Source organism: Emiliania huxleyi (assembly GCF_000372725.1).
Source record: "Emiliania huxleyi CCMP1516 unplaced genomic scaffold EMIHUscaffold_39, whole genome shotgun sequence".
NCBI classification, from domain to species: domain Eukaryota; phylum Haptophyta; order Isochrysidales; family Noelaerhabdaceae; genus Emiliania; species Emiliania huxleyi.
This window is the reverse complement of record NW_005199045.1, coordinates 282199-300940: the sequence shown is the minus strand read 5'-3', so window position 1 is coordinate 300940 and position 18742 is coordinate 282199. Positions and strand designations below refer to the sequence as shown.

General features: G+C 65.0%; 8 protein-coding genes across 8 annotated transcripts in view; 5 read left to right on the top strand and 3 right to left on the bottom strand.

Annotated features, from left to right (window-relative positions):
- Positions 1-2405: 2405 nt before the first annotated feature.
- EMIHUDRAFT_209395 (hypothetical protein) lies at positions 2406-3347 on the top strand (the record flags this gene model as incomplete). The annotated part of the gene is made up of 1 exon (XM_005771179.1): positions 2406-3347. The coding sequence occupies one exon, from the start codon at positions 2406-2408 to the stop codon at positions 3345-3347; it is 942 nt and encodes a 313-aa protein (XP_005771236.1).
- Positions 3348-5358: 2011 nt separating this feature from the next.
- Positions 5359-8107, top strand: EMIHUDRAFT_209393 (hypothetical protein; the record flags this gene model as incomplete). Its single annotated transcript, XM_005771178.1, has 2 exons — positions 5359-5757; positions 5828-8107. 2 exons carry the CDS (start codon positions 5359-5361, stop codon positions 8105-8107), a joined length of 2679 nt encoding a protein of 892 aa, XP_005771235.1.
- Positions 8108-8319: 212 nt separating this feature from the next.
- On the bottom strand, positions 8320-9798 carry EMIHUDRAFT_209392 (hypothetical protein; the record flags this gene model as incomplete). Its single annotated transcript, XM_005771177.1, has 4 exons — positions 8320-8928; positions 9185-9365; positions 9561-9676; positions 9754-9798. The coding sequence occupies 4 exons, from the start codon at positions 9796-9798 to the stop codon at positions 8320-8322; spliced, it is 951 nt and encodes a 316-aa protein (XP_005771234.1).
- A 729-nt stretch (positions 9799-10527) lies between these two features.
- Positions 10528-11519, bottom strand: EMIHUDRAFT_209391 (hypothetical protein; the record flags this gene model as incomplete). Its single annotated transcript, XM_005771176.1, has 3 exons — positions 10528-10595; positions 10871-10988; positions 11145-11519. The coding sequence occupies 3 exons, from the start codon at positions 11517-11519 to the stop codon at positions 10528-10530; spliced, it is 561 nt and encodes a 186-aa protein (XP_005771233.1).
- Positions 11520-12171: 652 nt separating this feature from the next.
- On the top strand, positions 12172-13722 carry EMIHUDRAFT_209390 (hypothetical protein; the record flags this gene model as incomplete). Its single annotated transcript, XM_005771175.1, has 1 exon — positions 12172-13722. The coding sequence occupies one exon, from the start codon at positions 12172-12174 to the stop codon at positions 13720-13722; it is 1551 nt and encodes a 516-aa protein (XP_005771232.1).
- Positions 13723-15570: 1848 nt separating this feature from the next.
- EMIHUDRAFT_209389 (hypothetical protein) lies at positions 15571-15982 on the bottom strand (the record flags this gene model as incomplete). The annotated part of the gene is made up of 2 exons (XM_005771174.1): positions 15571-15856; positions 15960-15982. The coding sequence occupies 2 exons, from the start codon at positions 15980-15982 to the stop codon at positions 15571-15573; spliced, it is 309 nt and encodes a 102-aa protein (XP_005771231.1).
- A 913-nt stretch (positions 15983-16895) lies between these two features.
- Positions 16896-18029, top strand: EMIHUDRAFT_102306 (hypothetical protein; the record flags this gene model as incomplete). Its single annotated transcript, XM_005771173.1, has 1 exon — positions 16896-18029. One exon carries the CDS (start codon positions 16896-16898, stop codon positions 18027-18029), a length of 1134 nt encoding a protein of 377 aa, XP_005771230.1.
- A 131-nt stretch (positions 18030-18160) lies between these two features.
- The window catches only part of EMIHUDRAFT_102305 (alanyl-tRNA synthetase), a gene marked incomplete at both ends in the record, with an annotated part of 2980 nt that continues 2398 nt past the window's right edge, over positions 18161-18742 (top strand). Inside the window, one exon of the mRNA XM_005771172.1 lies at positions 18161-18690. Within this exon, the coding sequence (XP_005771229.1) occupies positions 18161-18690 (530 nt within the window). The remainder of the gene's footprint in view (positions 18691-18742) is intronic.

The following is an 18742-nucleotide window of genomic DNA, read 5'->3' as shown; positions in this document are numbered from 1 at the left end:
GTGAGATTACCCTGGGATCTCTCCCCCAGTGCGGGAAAAAGAGACGCCGTCGGTCAACCCGTCATGCGGCAGGTGGCTTGCTTTGGCTCGCTCGTGCCACCGCGGTGGGTCACCAAGAAGGCGGCACGGCGGCGGCGGCGCGGCCCCCCCCCATCCCCACGCCTCCGGGTCGTGCGTACCGCCTCCGGGCGCGAGTGTCCCCCCAGCGTCTGCTCCAGCAGTCGCTCGGGTAATCAGGCCGAGAGTACCAGGCAGGTGGGGAGAAGAGCCCAGGGAGGGGAGAGGAGAAGAGCCTAGGGAGGGGGGGGAGGAGAAGAGCCCAAGGCGGCCTCCCTCTCCCTCCCCTCCCACCGGGCCTCCCTCTCCCTCTCCTCCCACCGGGCCTCCCTCTCCCCCTCCTCCCGCCAAGCACCATCAGTCTCGAGGGGCCAGCCGCTGGAAGGGGCAAGCCAGCGGCACGAGGGCTTCAGCCACACAGCTACCAAGGGAACGCGACCCACCCAAAGCACCAAAGTTAGGCATACCCCCCGGCGCAGTGTCCCCCGCTATGTGTCGCCGTTTGTCGGGGCACGCTATCCTGTGCAGTCAGGGCAAGTGGGGGCGGGGCGGAGTCCCCAGGCCTTTGTTTCCTGGGATCTCTCCGCCCAGTCCGGCGGTGCGTCGAACCTTCCATCACCCTGGGAACGTCCGGGTGTTGGAAGTAAAGATATATTACTCTCCCCCAGTGCGGGGCTGCGTCGACCCTACCATCACCCTAGGTGCGTCCGGGTTTTGGTAGCAAGAATAATTGTTTTTATCAATCAGCGGGAGACACGGAACTCGGAAGATAAACAAATATGAGACCAGAACATATCATACAGTTTACTACGACAGTACGGTGCCCGCCGGATCCCGGCCCGGGGCGCCGGGGGGGAGGCCCCCTTCTGGTTGTGTTGTTGTTGTTTGTGCCCTTGGTGCCTTGGGCGCTGGGGGTGGGGGGCGACCAGGGCAGACCAGGGGAGGTAGCGCGCGCCGTACCCTCCCCAAACGCCGGCCCACAACATCGGGCTTCGCCGTGTCTGTGGTTAACAACTGCGGTCGCTGCTCCTCGTGCTCGCGGCTGCTGGGGCTCGAGCCTTCGCCTCGGCCGGGGAATGCTCGGACGCTCAGCGGGCGGTGTGGCATTCGAGCCGTAAATGGTCTCGTCCTGCCTCGAAAGAGTCACGTCCATCTCATCCGGACCGCCGATATATGTCGAAAGTGATCGAGACGGTCGAAAGTGACTACGATGGGCGCTGACCTACTCGGTCCTGCTCAACAGATCGAATACCGAGAGGCCATGACGCACCCCTTCCTCTCCACCCCGGGAAGAAGACGGCGCCGACGACATCATCAAGACCTTCTGGGTTATCGAGCCGCTCAAGCCGGGCGAAACCAGCATGGAGAAAGGGCCCAAACGTGCTGCAATAAGCGGCTGCAGCTGCCCCGCGCATGTACGACAGGGGGCGTTCTCGACGGAAGCCGGCTCGCTCGACTCCGGAACGCACAAGTCGTACATGTCGCTTCTGCGCTGCCGGTGCCGGTGCCGGGCTCCCAAGTCGTAGCTACGCAATGTGCTCATCGATGTGCTCTGCGGCTTCGACGAGCACGAGGGTGCCATGAGAGCAGACGGTGCTGCCGTGCGCTGTAGCGCATGAGTTGTGAGGCCCCGCCACTCGCGACCTCTCGAGTCTCTTTTCATAGAGACACAAGAACCACAAGACAACTTCGGTCGCCTAGCCCCGGCGGCCGGCGCCATCTGTCGGACGCCTGCGTGCCACGACCCACGAGTGCGAGCCGCTCGCGGTTCGTACGCCCACTTGCGGGTTCGAGTGGCGGGCCATCCCGCTTGCGGGTTGGCTTAGCGGGTTTCTTTGGAGCCGACACACACACACACACACACACGACAAGACACTCCTGCCTGAGACACTCACTCAGCCGCACCGGGGCTGCCAAAATCCTGTCGACACACATCTTGAGCGAACTAGTCACCCGCGGCCGGACTCCATCCGACACGCGTCGCTGGGCGCTCAGTGCCGCGTCCCCTGCTCGCCACCCCGACGCCCATCCATGGGCCATGGCGCCCGAGTCGAACGACAGGCTCGCTCGCTCGGGACAGACAGACAGGCAGGCGGCACGCGAAGACTGGTTGCCATCCCGCCGACCGCTAGGCCGCGAGATGATGTGTGCGTGGTCATGTGGTGGGTCTCGGAAGCTCCCCTCCGGCTAAGAGCCAACCTCTCACGCTTGGCCTCAACCTTACGTGTTCCTAGGACGCGCGAGAAATGCACAGTAAAAAACGCGCAATTCGCGGGCAGTGTTGCCGCCGTTGCGCGAGCCGCCCCGCACCGGCCCAAGTCTCTGTAGGCAGTGCAGCGTCGGGGTGCATGTACCCGACCCACGCCACGCCCTACTCGCTAGCTCCTACGCCAGCCTCCGGCGAGGTGACTCGCTTCCCGCTCAAGCGGTCGGAGAGGACGAATCAGGCCACGGGAGGGCGGAACGGGCGGGATCGCTGCATCCTGGCTCTCCGTCTCGTCCTCGCCGGCGCGCTCATCGTCGCGGCGGCGACGCTCAACCTGTTGCTTGCCGAGCCCGCGACCAACGCGACGGATTTCGCTGACGCCACGGTGCTCGTGACCGGCTATCAGCCATGGGGAAGCCTCACTCACAATCCCGCAGCCGGAGTGGCCACTCGCCTCAACGGGACCCGCGTTGGAAGCTGCGTCATTGAGTCGGTCTCGCTTCCGGTGAGCCGCGAGGGCGCTGAGTGGGCGGCGCGGCGGCTCGCCTCCTCCAACGGCCGTATCGCTGCGGTCATCCACTTGGGATTCGAATCTCGTGCAAAGGGCCTCAAGCTGGAGGTCGCGGCATCCAACGTCGCCGCGCTCAGCAACGCCACCGAGCCGAGTGCCGGCCCCGGAAGCGTCGGCGACGCCGAGGGCGATCGCCACGGGCGCTGCGACGCGAGTCCAGCCGACGAGATCGAGCCGAGCGCGCCCTGCCTGCTCGCCTCCACCGCACCCCTCGACCTGATATCCCTGCCGCCCGCTGTCGAGGCGTGGTCGCGGGACGGCACGGTCTACGAAGCCTGGTCGCGCGACGCCGGCACGTTTTTCTGCAACGAGCAGTACTTCCGCACGCTGCTCGCGATCCGCTCGCTGCGGCTCGCGCCGCCGCCTCCTCGCTCACGCCACAAGCTTCCGCCGCCAGAGGGGTCGCTGCTGCCCACGCTGTTTGTGCACCTGCCGCCCGAGGACCTCCACGAGGAGGCCGAGGTGGCCAAGGTGGTGCAGGCCATCGCAGAGCGGATGGTGTTGGGCCGGTGAGGCGGGGTCGCAATCTGAGCGTGAGAATGCATGCTTCATACACCCTATACGCGGGGGAGAAGCTTTGGATTCGCACCCCCCTGGGGGTGCTCATATACGTGTACCCGCATATACAGTAAAAATAAATAAATACAACGGACACCTGTACTGTGAGATGGGTAAAAAGGAATAGGTCCCCGCCCGTGCGATCTTCGACGTGCAGGGTTCTTTGAGAGGGTCCGTGGTGGTCGGCCGTCGGCGACTGCGCCGCCTGTGTCTCTGCACTTTAAATGCCGGGGGTGAAGCCTGTGACCGCGCGCCAGAGAGCTCTTCACGTAGAGGTGTCAAACGTTAACTTTGGGCCTAACAGTTGCACTATTGTTGGCTGAAATCCTCAACGTTGATCGTTGTTCAAGTGTTGGCTCCCCAGCTCCCTAGCTGTTACTGTTTTGTTACTGTTGTTACTGTTGTTCAGTGGTCAGCAAGCAGAAAATGCCAAAAACCCCGGGTAAACCCCGAAAATACCTGGGGGGTTCCGGGTATTTTCGGGTATCACCCGCACACTGGACGGTCGCTGCGAGATCGTCGTGGGTCACTGGTAGAGGCCTTCCATATTGTTGTTTTCAGTCGGCCTAACGTTAGCTACTGTTGTTGGGGAGCCCAACTGTTGTTCTGTTGTTACTGTTAACACTAGCAACACTGTTCAGCTCTTTAACGTTTGACACATGACAGCTCTCTACTCTTGAGGCCCCCCCGCGCCGGCGGGGCCGCCCCCTCCGCCTCGCTTTTTGTTTTAAAATCCTGCAACGGTGGGGACGTGTCTGTGTGTGTCCTCCCCCCAGCCCTAGGCGACGCGCACTGCACACGCACACACACACACACACACACTCACACACTCACACACACACACTCACACACACACACCTCGCGCATGCACGGTTCTGGTATGCCCCCCAACTCTCCCCCCCGCCCCCCCCACGATGCTGAGAGCGCGTGCGGCGTCCGCCCCGGTCCAGTCAGTCCACCGCCCACCCGGGTGGGCGCTCCTTCAGTGGTCGCTCCGGTACAGCTCCGGCGTCGTCTCGTCGAATGGCCTCACCTCCTCGCCCCGGCTCCTCTTCTCGCGCTCCCGCTGCCAGTTCTTGAACCACCACGACTCCTCATCGCACGCGACTTCCGGCAGCAGCGACGAGTTGTCGCCCGGGCTGCCGCAAACGGAGAGCTCGGAAGCGATGTCTTGCACGAGCTGGCCGGCCACCACGTCGCGCACGCCAAACTTGGCCGGGTAGCGGTCGACCTGCGGACGCCACGCCCGAGGGGGTGCGGGTGCGGGTGCGGGTCGGGGGCTAGGGTCGTCGTCGGGCTGAGACACGGGCGCGGGTGGTGGCAGGGGCTTTCCGCCCACCTTTGAGACGCGGTCGATGACTCCGCCCCAGTGCTTCTTGAGCAGCTTGGGCGTGAAGGGGTAGTCGCGGCAGCACTCGTCGCGCACCTCCTGCAGGCCGCGCTGTAGCACCCGGGCGAGGAGCACGCCCTTCCAGTCCTGCGTCTTGAACGCCTTGGTGGTGAGGTGCTTCTTGAGCGGCAGCGACTCCGCCGAGCACCGGCCGAGCGCCGTCACGCCACGCGTCACGTGCAGCACCGCCGGCTTGCCGGCGAGCGAGCGCGATGTCGGGCAGAGGAGGGTGTTGAAGCTCGGGTTGCCGAACGCAAGCACGGTGCCGTTGCGCAGCCAGGTGGGGGCGCGCGAGCGCCCCGGGATCTTCTCGTCCTTGAGCAGATCGAATAGGCCCTGCTGCTCCCAGAGAACGTGCTGGGTAAACTTCTCCGAGCGGAGCGCCCACTCGGTTAGCAGCCGGTCCGTCTCGCCGCCGCTGATGCCGCGCAGAAAGAAGGAGCCCGTGTCGACCTCCCCGCCATTGGCGGTTCCAAAAAGGTGATGTACGTGCTCTTCAACGCTGATGGCGGCGCAAGGATGCGCCTGTGGATTGAGCCTCCGGATGCCGCATCGGCCAAGCTTTGGATCGAGGGCATGCTGATCTCGCTGAAGCTCTGGCCGCCCCTCGACGTCGGCGCGGAGGAGCAGCAGTGGCTCCGTGCCGTGTTTGAAGCGAGCGACCGCAACCGCTCCGGCTTACTCGAGCGCAGCGACTTGCGCACGCTGCTCAACGCCGCCAATCTCGGCAATGTGGGGCAGGCAACGATCGAATCGGCGCTTGGATCGGAGAAGGTGCGCGGAATGAGGCTGATCGGGCACCTCAACTTTGCGCAGGCAACCCGACTCTTGATTGCGCTGCAAATGCCGAGCGACGACGAGGTCGCGGCCCTGTACCGCCGGTACTGCAGTGCAGCGCGGCTCTCCGCAGATGATGAGGAGAAAGATGGGGACGCATCGCTCTTACAGATGCCGCTCATGACACTCGAGGAGTGGGTACTACGCCCTCTGACGCTCTGCCCCCTTGAGAGCCCCGTTTCACTCCGCGAGATTTCCTGACTTGTAGGCTACATTTCAGCGCGAGGAGCAGAGCGAAGAGGAGGACTCGCGGGCGCTTTTTGAGGAGCGAATAAGTGTGAGTCGGAACATCCGCGTGCCCATGGGCGAGGTGGGGCCTGCCCCCGAGCTGAAGCTCGATCAGGGCCTCACGCTCGATGACTTTCGGCGCCAGCTGCTCCACCCCACCAACTCTGCGGTCGATGAGCGCAAGCTCGCGGCAGCGCCGGACGTCTTTTCGCACCCGCTCTCGCACTACTGGATTTCGTGCTCGCACAACTCGTACCTGGTCGGTGATCAGCTCACCTCGCGCGCGTCGGCCGACATGTACCGCCGCGTGCTGCTCGAGGGTTGCCGCTGCATCGAGGTCGACCTGGCGGACGGCGCGGACGGCGAGCCCGAGGTGACGCACGTGCACGCGCTCACGTCGCGCATCAAGTTCATCGACGTGCTGGAAGCTATTGACGAGGCAGCCTTCGAGACGTCGCCGTTGCCAATCATCATCTCAGTCGAAATGCACTGCGGCCCTGAGCAACAGCAGCGCTGCTCCGAGCTGATGCGAGTGGTATTTGGGCGCAAGATTCTGATGCCCGAGGAGGCGATTCGCTGCGCGGCAGTCCTCTCGCCAACGAGTCTCGCGGGGCGCATTCTCATCAAGGGCAAGCCGGAGCGGATCCTCCCTCCCAGGGCGGCCTCCAAGACCGGCCGCTCATCCATCGGTGGGGGGCGATCCGAGGCGTCTCGTCTATCAGAGAGCACCGAGGCCAACCGCGCCTCGCTGCTCGGGGACGGGTCCTTTCACCCATCCGAATCGCGCAGCACGCACCGCGTGCCGACCGAGGCGAGCTCGGAAGGGGCACCTGGCTCTGAAGTGGACTCCGGCTCCGCGCCTCGACGGCAGCTTGAGGTAACACGGCTCGACACCCTCGGGGAGGCGGTGCCGGGCTTGCAGGAGCAGAGCTCGCTAGAGGAGAGCGCCGGGGCAGGGCGACGCGTTCAATGGCTAGCCATGCCTGGACGGCTGACGACTTTGAGCGCGACCACAGATATCGACCAGGCCGAGGACACAGGCGCCACCCTCGAGGCGTACAGCGTCGCTCTCAGCGCCGCCATGAACAGCAGCCATTCCAGCGCACGCTTCTCGGCGCGGCCCTCGGCGCTGCGCGTTGGGGCGCGCAAGCTACTCCGTCAGGTCACGACGCCAGTGGAACTCGCCAAGCGGCAGAAGGGAGCCGCGCGCTACGTTGACCCCGCGATGCTGCGTGTGACGGCGCTCCGTTCGTGCGGGATCGATGCGAGGCAGACCTCGTGGCCAACTCCCATCATCACTGTCTCCGAGGCACGCATGGCCGCGATCGAGCAGTCGGGCCTGGGTGAGGGTGAGTCCCCTCACGACGTGTTTCTCCGCCGACTGACTCGTGTGTATCCGGCGGGTACACGCGTCGCGTCGAGCAACATGGACCCATTGCCCTGCTGGCGGCTCGGAGCACAGATGGTGGCGCTCAACTACCAGACGAATGACACGCCTGTGCAACTGAACCGTGCGCTGTTTGCGCTCGACAGCGGTTATGGCTATGTGCTCAAGCCGCCCGAGCTGCGGAGCGCGGGTGATGAGTGGCCTCCATCCCGTGAGAACCTCAAGTGCTTTTCGCTGCAGATCCTCGGACTCCACCGCCTCCCGACGCGGCGAGAACACCGCCCAGTGCTCGACTCGTCCCTGCACCACGCCTTTGAGCCGGCGCTGAGCGGTCACCCTGCTCCGCCAGATCCGACTGGCGCGGTCCAAAATGCTGCCGTATCGGTCGAGCTGCATACCGTCGGAGGGTTCTGTTGCATCAGCAGGACGCTGCCCTTGCCCAATCGTACCGTCCACCGAATGGTAGTCCAGCTGACGAGTCGTCATGCCCCGACACTCCACTGCCTCGCCGCCGAGCCGCGCGAAACCATTCTCCGCGTGTGCGTGCATGACGGCGAGGCGGTCGTGGCATACGAGGCGGTCGTGCTCGGGGCGCTCCGGGCCGGCTATCGCTGCTTGCTGCTGCGGAGTAGCAATGGCACTCCCATCAGACTCTGCGCCTTGCTCCTGCACATCAAGGAGAGCGTCGAGCCAAACATGCGCGAGGCGGGCCGCGCGCTCTTCAACGCGTTGCATACGGCGGTGGAGGAGAGGGACGCGAGAATCGAACAGCTCGAGAGCGTCGTCGATACGCTGAGGGAAGAGCTCGCCGTCCTGCGAGGTCAGGTCCACTCCGCGCAGAGAGAGACTGGCTCAGAGGCGCTGGAAGCGTGAGAAGAGTCGGCTAGGCCTGCAAAAGCTCACTTGACGTGCGTGTCCGTGTCCGCATGAGCATGTGGCATTCCTGGAATTGGCTGTAAATGTGTCTGTCAGTAGTCTGTACACATACCTACAGGGGGCCGCGGCGGGGCGAACAGTCCCTCGCCCGCGAAATGAAAAGTTGTAACAAGCCCATACACGACCCCGCCAGTGCCACACCTGTGTCTTTACACTCCACACTCACCTACCGAAACTGTGATGTGTGCGCTGGCGGCGCTGGCTGCGAGGGTGGCCTGGACAGGGGCTGCCTTCGGGCCGCGCAGCTGCTCGCACGCCGCCCGCGCCGCCTTCGCCTCGCCCACCGTTGGGACGATGTGGTCGGGCCGCAGCTCCCGCACGCACGCCTGCAGCTCGCCGAACGAGGAGTGCTCCGAGTAGGGCACCTCGATGATGCGCGTCGCGCCGGCGCGCAGCGTCCGTCCGGCGGCGCCTGCTCCAGCCGCCGACGAGGAGGCGCACCAGCCGGTCGGACGAAACGCGACGGCGGCGGTGAACCGGCCGTTGCTCGACTGCAGCATCGCCTTGATGCGGTCGAAGCGCAGGTGCCTACCCGAGATCGCCCAAGATCGCCCCGAGATCGCCCCGAGATTGACGCGGTCGAGATTGACGCGAGATCGCCCCATCGGCACGACAGCCCAGCGCGTCGCCGATGCGTCCGTCGTGAGCCGCTCGACGTCGGCGCGCGGAAGGTCGAGGCAGGAGAGGGTGGCGAGGCGCGCGGCGCTGACGTGAAGGCGGAGGCCGAGGCTGCGCGCAGCGAGGAGGAAGACGCGCTCCTGGGGAGATATGGGGAGATATGGGGCGATCTGGGGAGAGATGGGGAGATGTGGGGAGATATGGGGCGATCTGGGGCGATCTGGGGCGATCTGGGGCGATCTGGGGCGATCTGGGGCGATCTGGGGCGAGATTGGGAGATGTGGGGAGAGATGGGGCGATGTGGGGAGAGATGGGGAGAGACGGGGAGATGTGGGGAGAGATGGGGAGAGATGGGGAGAGACGGCGCCCGTCCGAGAGCCGGAAGAGAAGGAGGACGGCGCCCGGGCAGTGGTTGGCGTCAATCAGCTCGACGGTGGCAGAGACGCCGCCGCCGCCGACGGCCGCGGGCGTGCGCAGCGGCAGCGGCCGCAGCTTCTCCTCGGGCACGCCCAGCCTGCGCGCGACCAGCCGCGCCGTGATGTGCGAGCAGACGATCTGGCTAGAGGAGCCGGCAAGCCTACGTGCTGAAAACGCCAACATCAGGCCGGGAGGACGGTATTGTGCAGAGCATTCAGAGCACCGTGTGAACACGAGGGGTACGAATACAGCGGATACTGCGGAATGCGGCCGAAGACAGCTGAACCCGCCTCCTCTCGAGCGCTGGTTGGAGTGCAGGACTCCGTCCCCTTCTAGGCACACGCGCCCGTCCGACCATCGCCGGCTGAGTCCGCAGTAGTGGTCGGCGTGGAAGTGGGTGAGGAAGTAGAGCCGCCCCTCTCGCGGCGGCTCGCCGAAGCCGTCCACCACAAACGGCGTGCCAGACACGAACTTGAAGTGCGGCAGCGGCCCGCCGCCGCCGAAACCACTGCGGCCGCCCCTGCCGCCACCGCCGCCTCTGCCTCCACCTTTGCCTCTGCCCTTACCGCGGCCGCGTCCGGCCGGCGGCACATCCTCCTCCGCGCCGAGCACTCCCTCGTCGGCGCCGCCGCCGCCGGCGGCGGCGGCGGCCGACATCATGCGTTGGAAGACGTTTGGCTTTCCCCAAACCCTGCGCGCCGACTGCAGCATCACTCCCACCGCGTCTGTCGCCTCACTTCGCCCGGCTACGGGCGCTGCTGGCGGTACGCCATCGGACACGGGCGGCGGCGCGACCGCCTCGCTCTCGCCGCCTGCGTTCCCCGGCTCCTCCTCCTCCTCCTCCTCCTCCTCCTCCTCCTCCTCCTCCTCCTCCTCCTCCTCCTCCTCGCACTCGCCCTCACCCTCGGCCTCCTCGCCCTCACCCTCGGCTAATCTTCCTGCAAACTCCTCCTCGGCAGCCTCTCGCTGCTCCTCCTCGTCGACTCCCTGCTGCAGGCGGCAGCAGTGGATGTGCGCGACTCGGCTGCGGCGGTCCAGCTCGCACAGATCGCTGAGGCAGATGACACACTCGAAACGCCGGCGCCGCTTCCTGGGCTCGCAGGCAGCGAGCCCCGGGCGGTTTTCTACGCCATTCTCCATCGCCAGGCCGTGCGGCTAGCCGGGCTGGCTTGCTGCTGGTCCAATCCTCTGCGGCTCGCCCGGCCTTTTTTCGGATCTAACTGTTGGGTTCCTCCATCAAACTACCAGGGTCTCCTGTCCTGTTGTATGTGGTACCCCAGGCCGTTTTGATTTTTTATTACCCATCTGGGATCAGAATTCTTTTATTTATTGTCGTCCACGCAAATGAGGTGCCTCCTCCTCTGCTGCTGCGCAAAGAGCTGGCGCCGCCCTCGGCTGCGGCGCGGCCGCGGGCCTCCCTCCACCTCCATCTATCTCCGACTCCTCGCTATCGCTCTCCACCTCCGCCTCCGCCTCCACCTCGTCATCCCATGGCGGGGCAGCACACGCCGCCGCCTGCGTCGCCGCCACCGCTGCAACCTCCGCCCTCGCCTGTTCTGCTGCGCGCGCCTGCCGCCTCGCCGCCCTCTGCTCGCTCGCGCAAGGCGGGTCGGAGAGCAGCGAGAGCCACGGCAGCGGCAATGTCCGCCGGGTCACAGCTGTCACCCTCGACGCTGCCAACACTCACCTGCTGCTCGTACGTATTGCTGCTTTGCTGCTTCGGCTTGAACTGCACGCCTTTGTAGCCGCTGTTGCTGCTTCTGCTCGTAGCCAGCGTGAGGCCCTCCAGCCCCGCTTGCTGGACTGCCTTGGCGCCAGCGGCAGCGGGTGGCGGCGGCGGCGGCGGCGGCGCGGTGAGATCGCTGGTGTCCCTGCCCGCCTCCCTGCGGGCGTAGAAGAGCGCAGCCTGCTCGGCGGTGGCGAAGCGTCCTAGGTGGACATCTTTGCCGCCAATCTTCACCCTCAGCTCGTACTTCTTGGTGCCGCTCTGCTTGGGGCAGTAACTGACGCCCTTGTAGCCGCTGCTGCCGCTGCTGCTGGCGGCCAGAGTCAGCCCCTCCCTCTCCGCCTGCCGTATCGCCTCTGCGCCAGCGGCAGAGGGGGCAGCGCGGGGCTGCAGCAGCTTTGCGGCGTCGGCGCGGCCGTACTCTGAGCGAGCGTAGGCAACGGCCGCCTCTTCGGCGGTGTCGAAGTGGCCGAGGGAGACACGCTTGCCGCCATCGTTCACCTTCGCCTCAAACTTCTGCTCGCGGCGTTTGTAGCTCACGTTTTTGTAGCCAGTCGTGCTGTTCTTGAGGATGGCTGGGATCAGCATGAGGCGCTCGGACACCTGTGGCCGCTGGGTGTTCTCGGGCGACATGAAGCACACAAAGAATTGGGACTATGCAGGTGCTCACGCCGCGGCTCCGTGCGCCGACGACGATGATTTTTCTTTGCACTTTAAAGAAAAGGAAATGTTCTGAGTTCAGCCAGTTCTCCGCGCGGCGCGCGTGGCGTCCTGGGGCGTCGTGTCGCTTTGAGATCTGATAGTCATCTGGGGGCAGACCACCGACCGGCGGGGGGGTCCCCACGAAGTAGGTAGGGGGGGTGGGTACAAAATGGTGGATGCTAGCATGAGCCCGATGCGTCGCAGTGCTCTTGCGTTTCGGCGGTAGTGATCTGATCACCCGAATACCACGTTCGGATCGCTCCTCATCGCTCGCAAACCCCGTCAGCAGTCCTCCTCCGGGAATGTACGTAAGAGAGAGAGACGTAGGGCCCTTAGGGGCCTAGAGAACACAACCCCCCTCTCTCTTTTCTCCCAGTAAGCTAAAAGTACGTACGTACACTGAAAATGACGCTCCTATCAGTCAGAACACAACCCCCCTCTCTCTTTTCTCCCAGTAAGCTAAAAGTACGTACGTACACTGAAAATGACGCTCCTATCAGTCAGGTCCGCGTGTAGAGTGAGTTTTCAAACCACGCACATGCTGGCCCCGCCCAAGCCGCGGCCGCCGCCGCACCGCTCCTTATGCCTGCGCATTACTTTCAGCTGCTGTACCTTTGTGACTCTGGCATTCCTCGGCCTGATCGCGGCCGAAGCAGCGGCGGGCGGGAAACCATCGTGCGAGCACCCCATGCTGACTTTTATCGACGCAAAAGCGCAAAGGCATCTTCCAGCACCAGTTGCGCCAGCCGCCACTGCTTCGTGGCCGCGGAAGGGCTTTGACCTGAACCGCACTTCGTCATCTCCAAGGGCCGCAGCGCGCGATCTGAGCGCTCCCGCGTGGAGCTTCTTTGTCGGCTCGGTGACATACGCCACTCCAGTCATTGATGCCACTGGGAACATCTTCGTCGCGTCAACGTGCGGCGCGATAATATGCATCAGTCCAGAGGGTCGCGTGCTCTGGACCTATCATATGGGGTGGGTATACCCGTCCTCCCCTGTCCTTCTGCAGGGCTCACTCTTCGTCTCCGACGGGGCGGGCAATGTGTACGCGCTCGACGCTGCGACTGGGCATCCTCGGTGGATTCGCCAGTTCGCGGGGAGTCGCGGAACGCTAGACGCTTTCTCTCTGGCTGGCGATGAAGGCATTCTCGTTGCAACAACCTGGTCCGGCGAGCCAGGGGCACCAACGGACGGTGCGACGGGAGGACAGTTGCGCGCCCTCGCGCCTCGCACCGGCGAAGACCTGTGGGTGCACGAGCTGCCCTCGTCGACGTACAACCACATGCCGATCATTACGAGTCGAGCAGTCATCTATTCCGACACCGAGGGGGCGCTGTGGTGCCTCGATCGCAGCAGCGGTGCCAGATTGTGGAGCACGCCGCCAATCACCCTCCCGCAGACAGGTCCCGCTTCCCTACCCGCGCAGCACGACGGGTCATATCACGATCTTGCAGACTCGCTTGGCGGCACGAGCATCTCGCACGGAGGGCTGATATACGTCACCGGCAACGCCGACTGGTACACGGGCGTGGCACGCGCCTACCAAGAGACGTCGCTCGAACTCGCGTGGGAGCATACCTTCCCCGAGCTCTCCCTCGTGGCCAACGCCGCAGCGATCTCCACGATCGCGGGCGTCCCCACGCTTGTTCTTGGCGTCGGGCTGACGCCACCTCTTGGCCTCTCATACTTGCTCCACCCGGGCGCTCCGGAGGATAGTGATGGCTACGCCAGGTTCGACGGAACTTATCGCGGCAGGGTGGTGGCGCTGCACGCGACCACAGGCGCGGCGCTTTGGACCTTTGATACGCCCCCCTACAATGGGTGGATGCCCGCTGGCCAGCGGCCTGCATGGCGCGGGCTTCCGGCGCGCATCAACTTTCCAGATTCGTTCGCCTCCCCCATGGTTGGCGCGGACGGGGTTGTATACATCTCGTATGCGAATGGCGTGCTCTACGCCCTAAATGGCACCGACGGCAGTCTAATCTCCTCCTTCCAGGGCGAGAGTGCGCAGGCCGAGCCCGCCGTCGGCCCTCACGGCGAGCTGGTCGTGATGATGGGCACGACGCTGCAAGTGTTCAAGGACCCTTGACTGGTTGAAGGAACTGTTGACGTAGAAGGAATTGTTTAAGTTTCTGGACTCGACTGTCGGGCGGCGCAACGCCAATTCTTTTCCTTGCTAGTGTGCGCCAGTCCACGCCCTTGTCGTGCCAGTGTGCTGTGAGAGAGGCGGGGCATCAGAATTCGTGCGCGCCAGTCCCGTGCCCAGTGTTGTGCGAGAGAGGTAGTGCACCAGACTATCTCTCCCGCAAGCAAGCCTTTCCGGATCCAGCTGAACGAGCTCTTCTTTTAGCATGAGCATCTCATGGTCTTGCTATGATCCGCGGTCGCAAATGGAGAGGAGGACTCGGGGAACGGGAACTGGGGCCCGGCGGAGGGAACGCCGACCGATTTTTCTCCGGTTGCAGGGGAGTTCGTACGTCTTTTAGCTTATAGGGAGAGGGGGGGGGGTGATGGGGGGGTGTTCTCTAGGCCCCTTAAGGCCAGTGCTCAATATTTACCGGTATGAGAGTTTTTGGCTAATCAAGCCCTACCTAGGCCTGCACTATATCAAAAAGTGGTACGGGATACATGTACCACTTGCCTCATTTGTGGGTTGGTGTAACGGCACAGGGTGGTTGTTCTCTCTATCTCCCCTTCTAGCTCTTAGCATGAGCTGCGCCCTGTGTCCGACCCCTTTTGCGCAGCAACACCTTAAATTTCATGGCCCTCCAAATTCGGGTCGGAGCGTAGGCCGTAGCGGAGTGGGCCCCGAGTTTGAAAAGGGCGACGGACGCTTGCGTCCTAGCCTCCAACAACGCCTCCCCGGCGCAGAGGGGCCCCCGGAGGGATGCTCAACCGCACCACGCCACGCGCTTGCAGGTCTCCTCTTCCCAGCGACTCAAAACCCGCCGTTCTAACTGCCATGTCACGGCCGGTCGTCGGCTGCTGCTCTCGCCTCGCTGGCGGCGCGGTCTAGTGCCGCGGCTCCCAGCTCTCCGGTGGGCTCGCGGTGGCTCGCCGCCGTGGATCTGAACAATATGATCGGGTTCGTCCCGGCGTGCCGCCAGTGCCGCTTCCCTCAGCATGTTTGTCGACAAAGTTGCCCCTGAGCTCCTGCTGCTCGACTGCGCGGCAGAACCGGCCCCTCGCGGCTGAGACGTGATGCGCCGGCACCGGGGCTACGGCGCGGGACCATCCCGGGCCGTCTCGGGCAAGTTCAAAATCTGGTGTTTCCTGACCTCGACATCCTGCTGCACACTTTGACCTCAACCCGCGGCCCGCTGCAGCGGTAAGTCGTAGTAGGGAAAGTCGAGGAAATCGTCCATCACGCGGCGGCCGCCGAGGGAGCGGCTGCTGAGCGCCTGCGAGAGCCACGGCCAGGTGTGAGGCGCAGGCACGAGTGGTGCGAGGCGCAGACACGCCGCCACTGTCGTGCAGAGAGGCGAGGCCTCCTTCCAGATGCCGCTTCGCGCGGTGCGTATGTTTGGTCAATGTGCGGCAGCGGGCGTGAGGGCGGTCAGGGGCGGCAGCGGCGCGCCGTGCGAACCAAGAACGGACCTCCGCCTTGAAGATCCTGCACCGGGTGCTGTCTGCGGGGGGGGGGGGGGGGGGGACTGGGGATGACGTCTCAATGAGATGCAGCGATTGGCTTTCTTTTCACACACAGATTACATTTTACATGAGGGGAGGGCCCCTTATGGGCCGTCGAAGAGGCCGGCGAATTGGCCTTTACGAGAGTTTCCGGGAGGGAGAGGCGGGAGCCCTACGCACTCCTCGATCCGAGGACCGACGCGGCCCAGCTCCACCTGCCCTGCACCGCCGTGTGGAGCGCCGTCAGCCCGCGGCAAACGCGACGCCCGAGCGGGCTGCCTGTGTCGGCGAGCGCCGCGCAGAGCTTCTAGCGCGGCGCGGCGACGCTCAGCGAGCGCAGCGCCTGCAGGTACGGCCGCGCCCAGTACGCGTTGTGCGTCTCGCCGAGAAGCTCCGGCCCCTGCCACCAGTTGAGCGCGACGCTCAGCCCCCCGCCAGGACCGCTCCGCGTCGCCACCTGATGCCACCACTCCGGTGGCAGGTAGAGGACGTCCCCCGAATGCAGCCGGCACTGCAGTACCCCAAGCGACCGGCCGGCCGCACCCGGGTGCGCCAGGTCGGCCGGCGAGAAGGAGGGGCTGAGCTCGTGCAAACTGCGTGGACAAGGGGAAGTGTCGATTATTGGTAGGCTCGCGGGTGGATGAGGCAAGGGGGAGGGGGAGGGGAGGCGCAGAGGCAAGGAGAATGAAGCCGCACCGGCGTGTGCGGTAGCCGCCCATCTGGGAAGAGGGATCGACAGCCTTGCAAAATACCCGGTATTTTGCCGATTTTGCTGATTTTGGCCCCAAAACAGCCTCAGACTCGGCTCAGAGGACAGAGCCCGGAAAAATGGTTCAAAAATGGATGGTTTCCCCGGAGTTTCCCCAGGAAACTAGAGGGGGCTGTAGGGAAACTAGCAGGAAACACGGAAAGGAAAGCAGGTAGGGTGCGAGGAAACCCTCGGAAAGGCCAATTTGGCCTGCACACACACGTTTCCGGAAACCAAAAAGGAATGAGAAGGTCCGCAGCGCTTTTCGTTTCCGGAAATTTCCCGGGAAACCAGAGGGTGTTAGAGAGAGTTGTTTTGTTGAGGGTGTTTGGAGCTGCATTCTGGCAACTCTCGAGTTTCCCTGAGTCTGAGTACTGAGAGCTGGTCTGGGGCAACATCTGAGGCGACACCTCGTTTGGCGGGCTGGCGGAGAGGACATCTGTCTCTGCCAGTGTCTGTCTGGCCTGCACGAGCGCCGTGATGATGCCGACGCGAGTTTATTTTATCGTTTGGGGAAAAAAGAACCCAGCACAATCTCGGCTATCATGTCGCGTCATCGGCGTTTCCTATCTCCCCCCCCTCTCTCGCCGACGCTCTCATTCCTGTGCCATGATCCCCGCGCCGGGCAGCCTCGTCGCGCTGCGGCAAGCCGCCGCTGCTCACCAGCGTGCCGAAGAGGAGAGGCTGGCCGCCGCCTTGGAGCGGGAGGCGGCGAACGTCAGGGAGCTGGAGGAGCTGGTCGCGGCTGCCGAGAGCTGACCGATGTGGAGCAAGGATTCGAGCAGCTCCGCAGCGAGTACGCCACGCGCCGCGAACTTCACAGCGCTGCGCTGCTCGCAGTATGCCGCAAAGCGATCACACGCGTGCCTCGGCTCGCCGCTGTGATGACAGCCGAGCAGGCGTTGGCAGATCCCGAGCGTGTGCTGGCATGGCTTCTCAGCGCGGCGGGCACGGCGCCTCCGACAGCGCCTGCTGCGGGCTTGATTCCCCCGACACCGCCCACCCTGCCGGCCACACCGGTCGCGACAAGCGTCGCCCTCGAGCTGGGCTCTGGCGCGTCCCTCTGGCAGCGAGGGCAGCGCTTCGTCTCGACCGAGGCAGCTGAGCAGGCGGAGGAGGGTTCGTGCTCTGGGGCGGCGGCGCCTTCGCGGTGGCCAGGGCTGATGGACGAGGCGAGGCCCCCGGCCCGCGAGGCCGCCAGCTCCGACGCTCCACCCCCGAAGCGCACGCGCTACACGGAGACGTGCTGGGGCGACGTCGTCTCGGGCGGCGCGCTGGGCTGCGAGGCGCTGCCTCCGCAGGCGTCGACCGCCGCCTTTCGCGAGAGGTTCTGCGGGGGCTGCCGGCAGCGGGGCGTGTTTGTGCCGGCGTCGAGGGTGCGCATGCCCATCGGCGCGGGCTCCGACGAGATCGCCAACCGCCACGGGCGCGGCTTCTGGAACGAGCCGTCCCCAGGCTCGCGCTTGCCTGCGCACCGCGTCGTGAACCAGACATCCGACTGCTCGGGCCCGAGGCTCGTGATCCTCAAGGACGAGCTTCCGGTCCCGCTGCCCGGCTTGGCCGAGGCCGCCGCGCTGTCCACCTCCGGCGGCTGGGTCGCCTTCTCGGTCGGCCGCACGCTCAAGAGCAAGGTGGCTCTGCCGTGGGCCGCTGCGATTCCTCTCTTGCCGGCCCCGCCGCCCGAGCGCGACACTCCTGAGGCTCGCACCGCATCAGCCCAGGGGCGTGTCGAGGGGTTTGCGGCGGCGGCGCAGGCGGGCGAGGCGTCTGGGTCTGCGTTGGAGGCCGGCCTCGCGCCCTTCCTCGCGGAGATCTCGCTCGCTCTCGGCCCGCTCGCCGAGGCCGGCGCGCCGCCGCCGCCGGGGCCCGACGAGATGACGTGGCACTTCGGGGGCGGCAGCCCCATCGACGATCTGCTTCTCTCTGGCTCCGCGACACCGCCGCTGCTGCAGACGCGTCCGGCTCCGGGGGCAAGCGTGCCGCCGCCCTCCATGCCGCCCTCCATGCCAAGGAGGTGATGAAAAAAAGACCCTTCACGTTATTTTCAGTTCGATGCCCTCCTCTCTGTGGGTTAAAATCCCTGTGTGGTGGCGGCGTGCCGTCCTCCCATCAACGCGTGTTTTCTTTCTTTTTGCCCTCCTCTCTGACAATGGAGCGTAGCGGAGTGGAGGACCTCACGCTCCGCCTGACGGAAGCGCTCAACGACGCGATCGCGAAGCGTCCCGCAGAGCCGCTCGCGGCGATGGCCGCCTTTCTTCGGTCACACGCGGACGCGCCGCCCGGCGAGCCGATCGACTCGGTGGCCGGCGCAACCCTCCTTCCCGAGGTGACCTCCTACCTCGAGGAGCATCGCATCCGAGAGGAGCTCGAGGAGATGATCAACGGGCTGCGTTCGAACGGCTCCTCTGGCGCCGCCAGCCTCGTCGGTCCCGCGGCCGACGCGCTCGCCGCGCCGCGCCGCGCCTTCCGCACCACCGCCGAGGTGCGGTCCGCCTTCATCGACTTTTTCGCGGACAAGGCGGCGCACTCGCGGTGGCCGTCGTCGCCGGTGGTGCCGCACGACGACCCGACGCTCCTCTTCATCAACGCGGGCATGAACCAGTTCAAGCCCCTCTTCCTCGGCCAGTGCAAGGAGGGGACGGCAATGTCCAAGCTCAAGCGCGCGGCCAACTCTCAAAAGTGCATCCGCTTCGGTCTAAGGCATGTACCTCGCCTGCAGAACCGTCTTCAC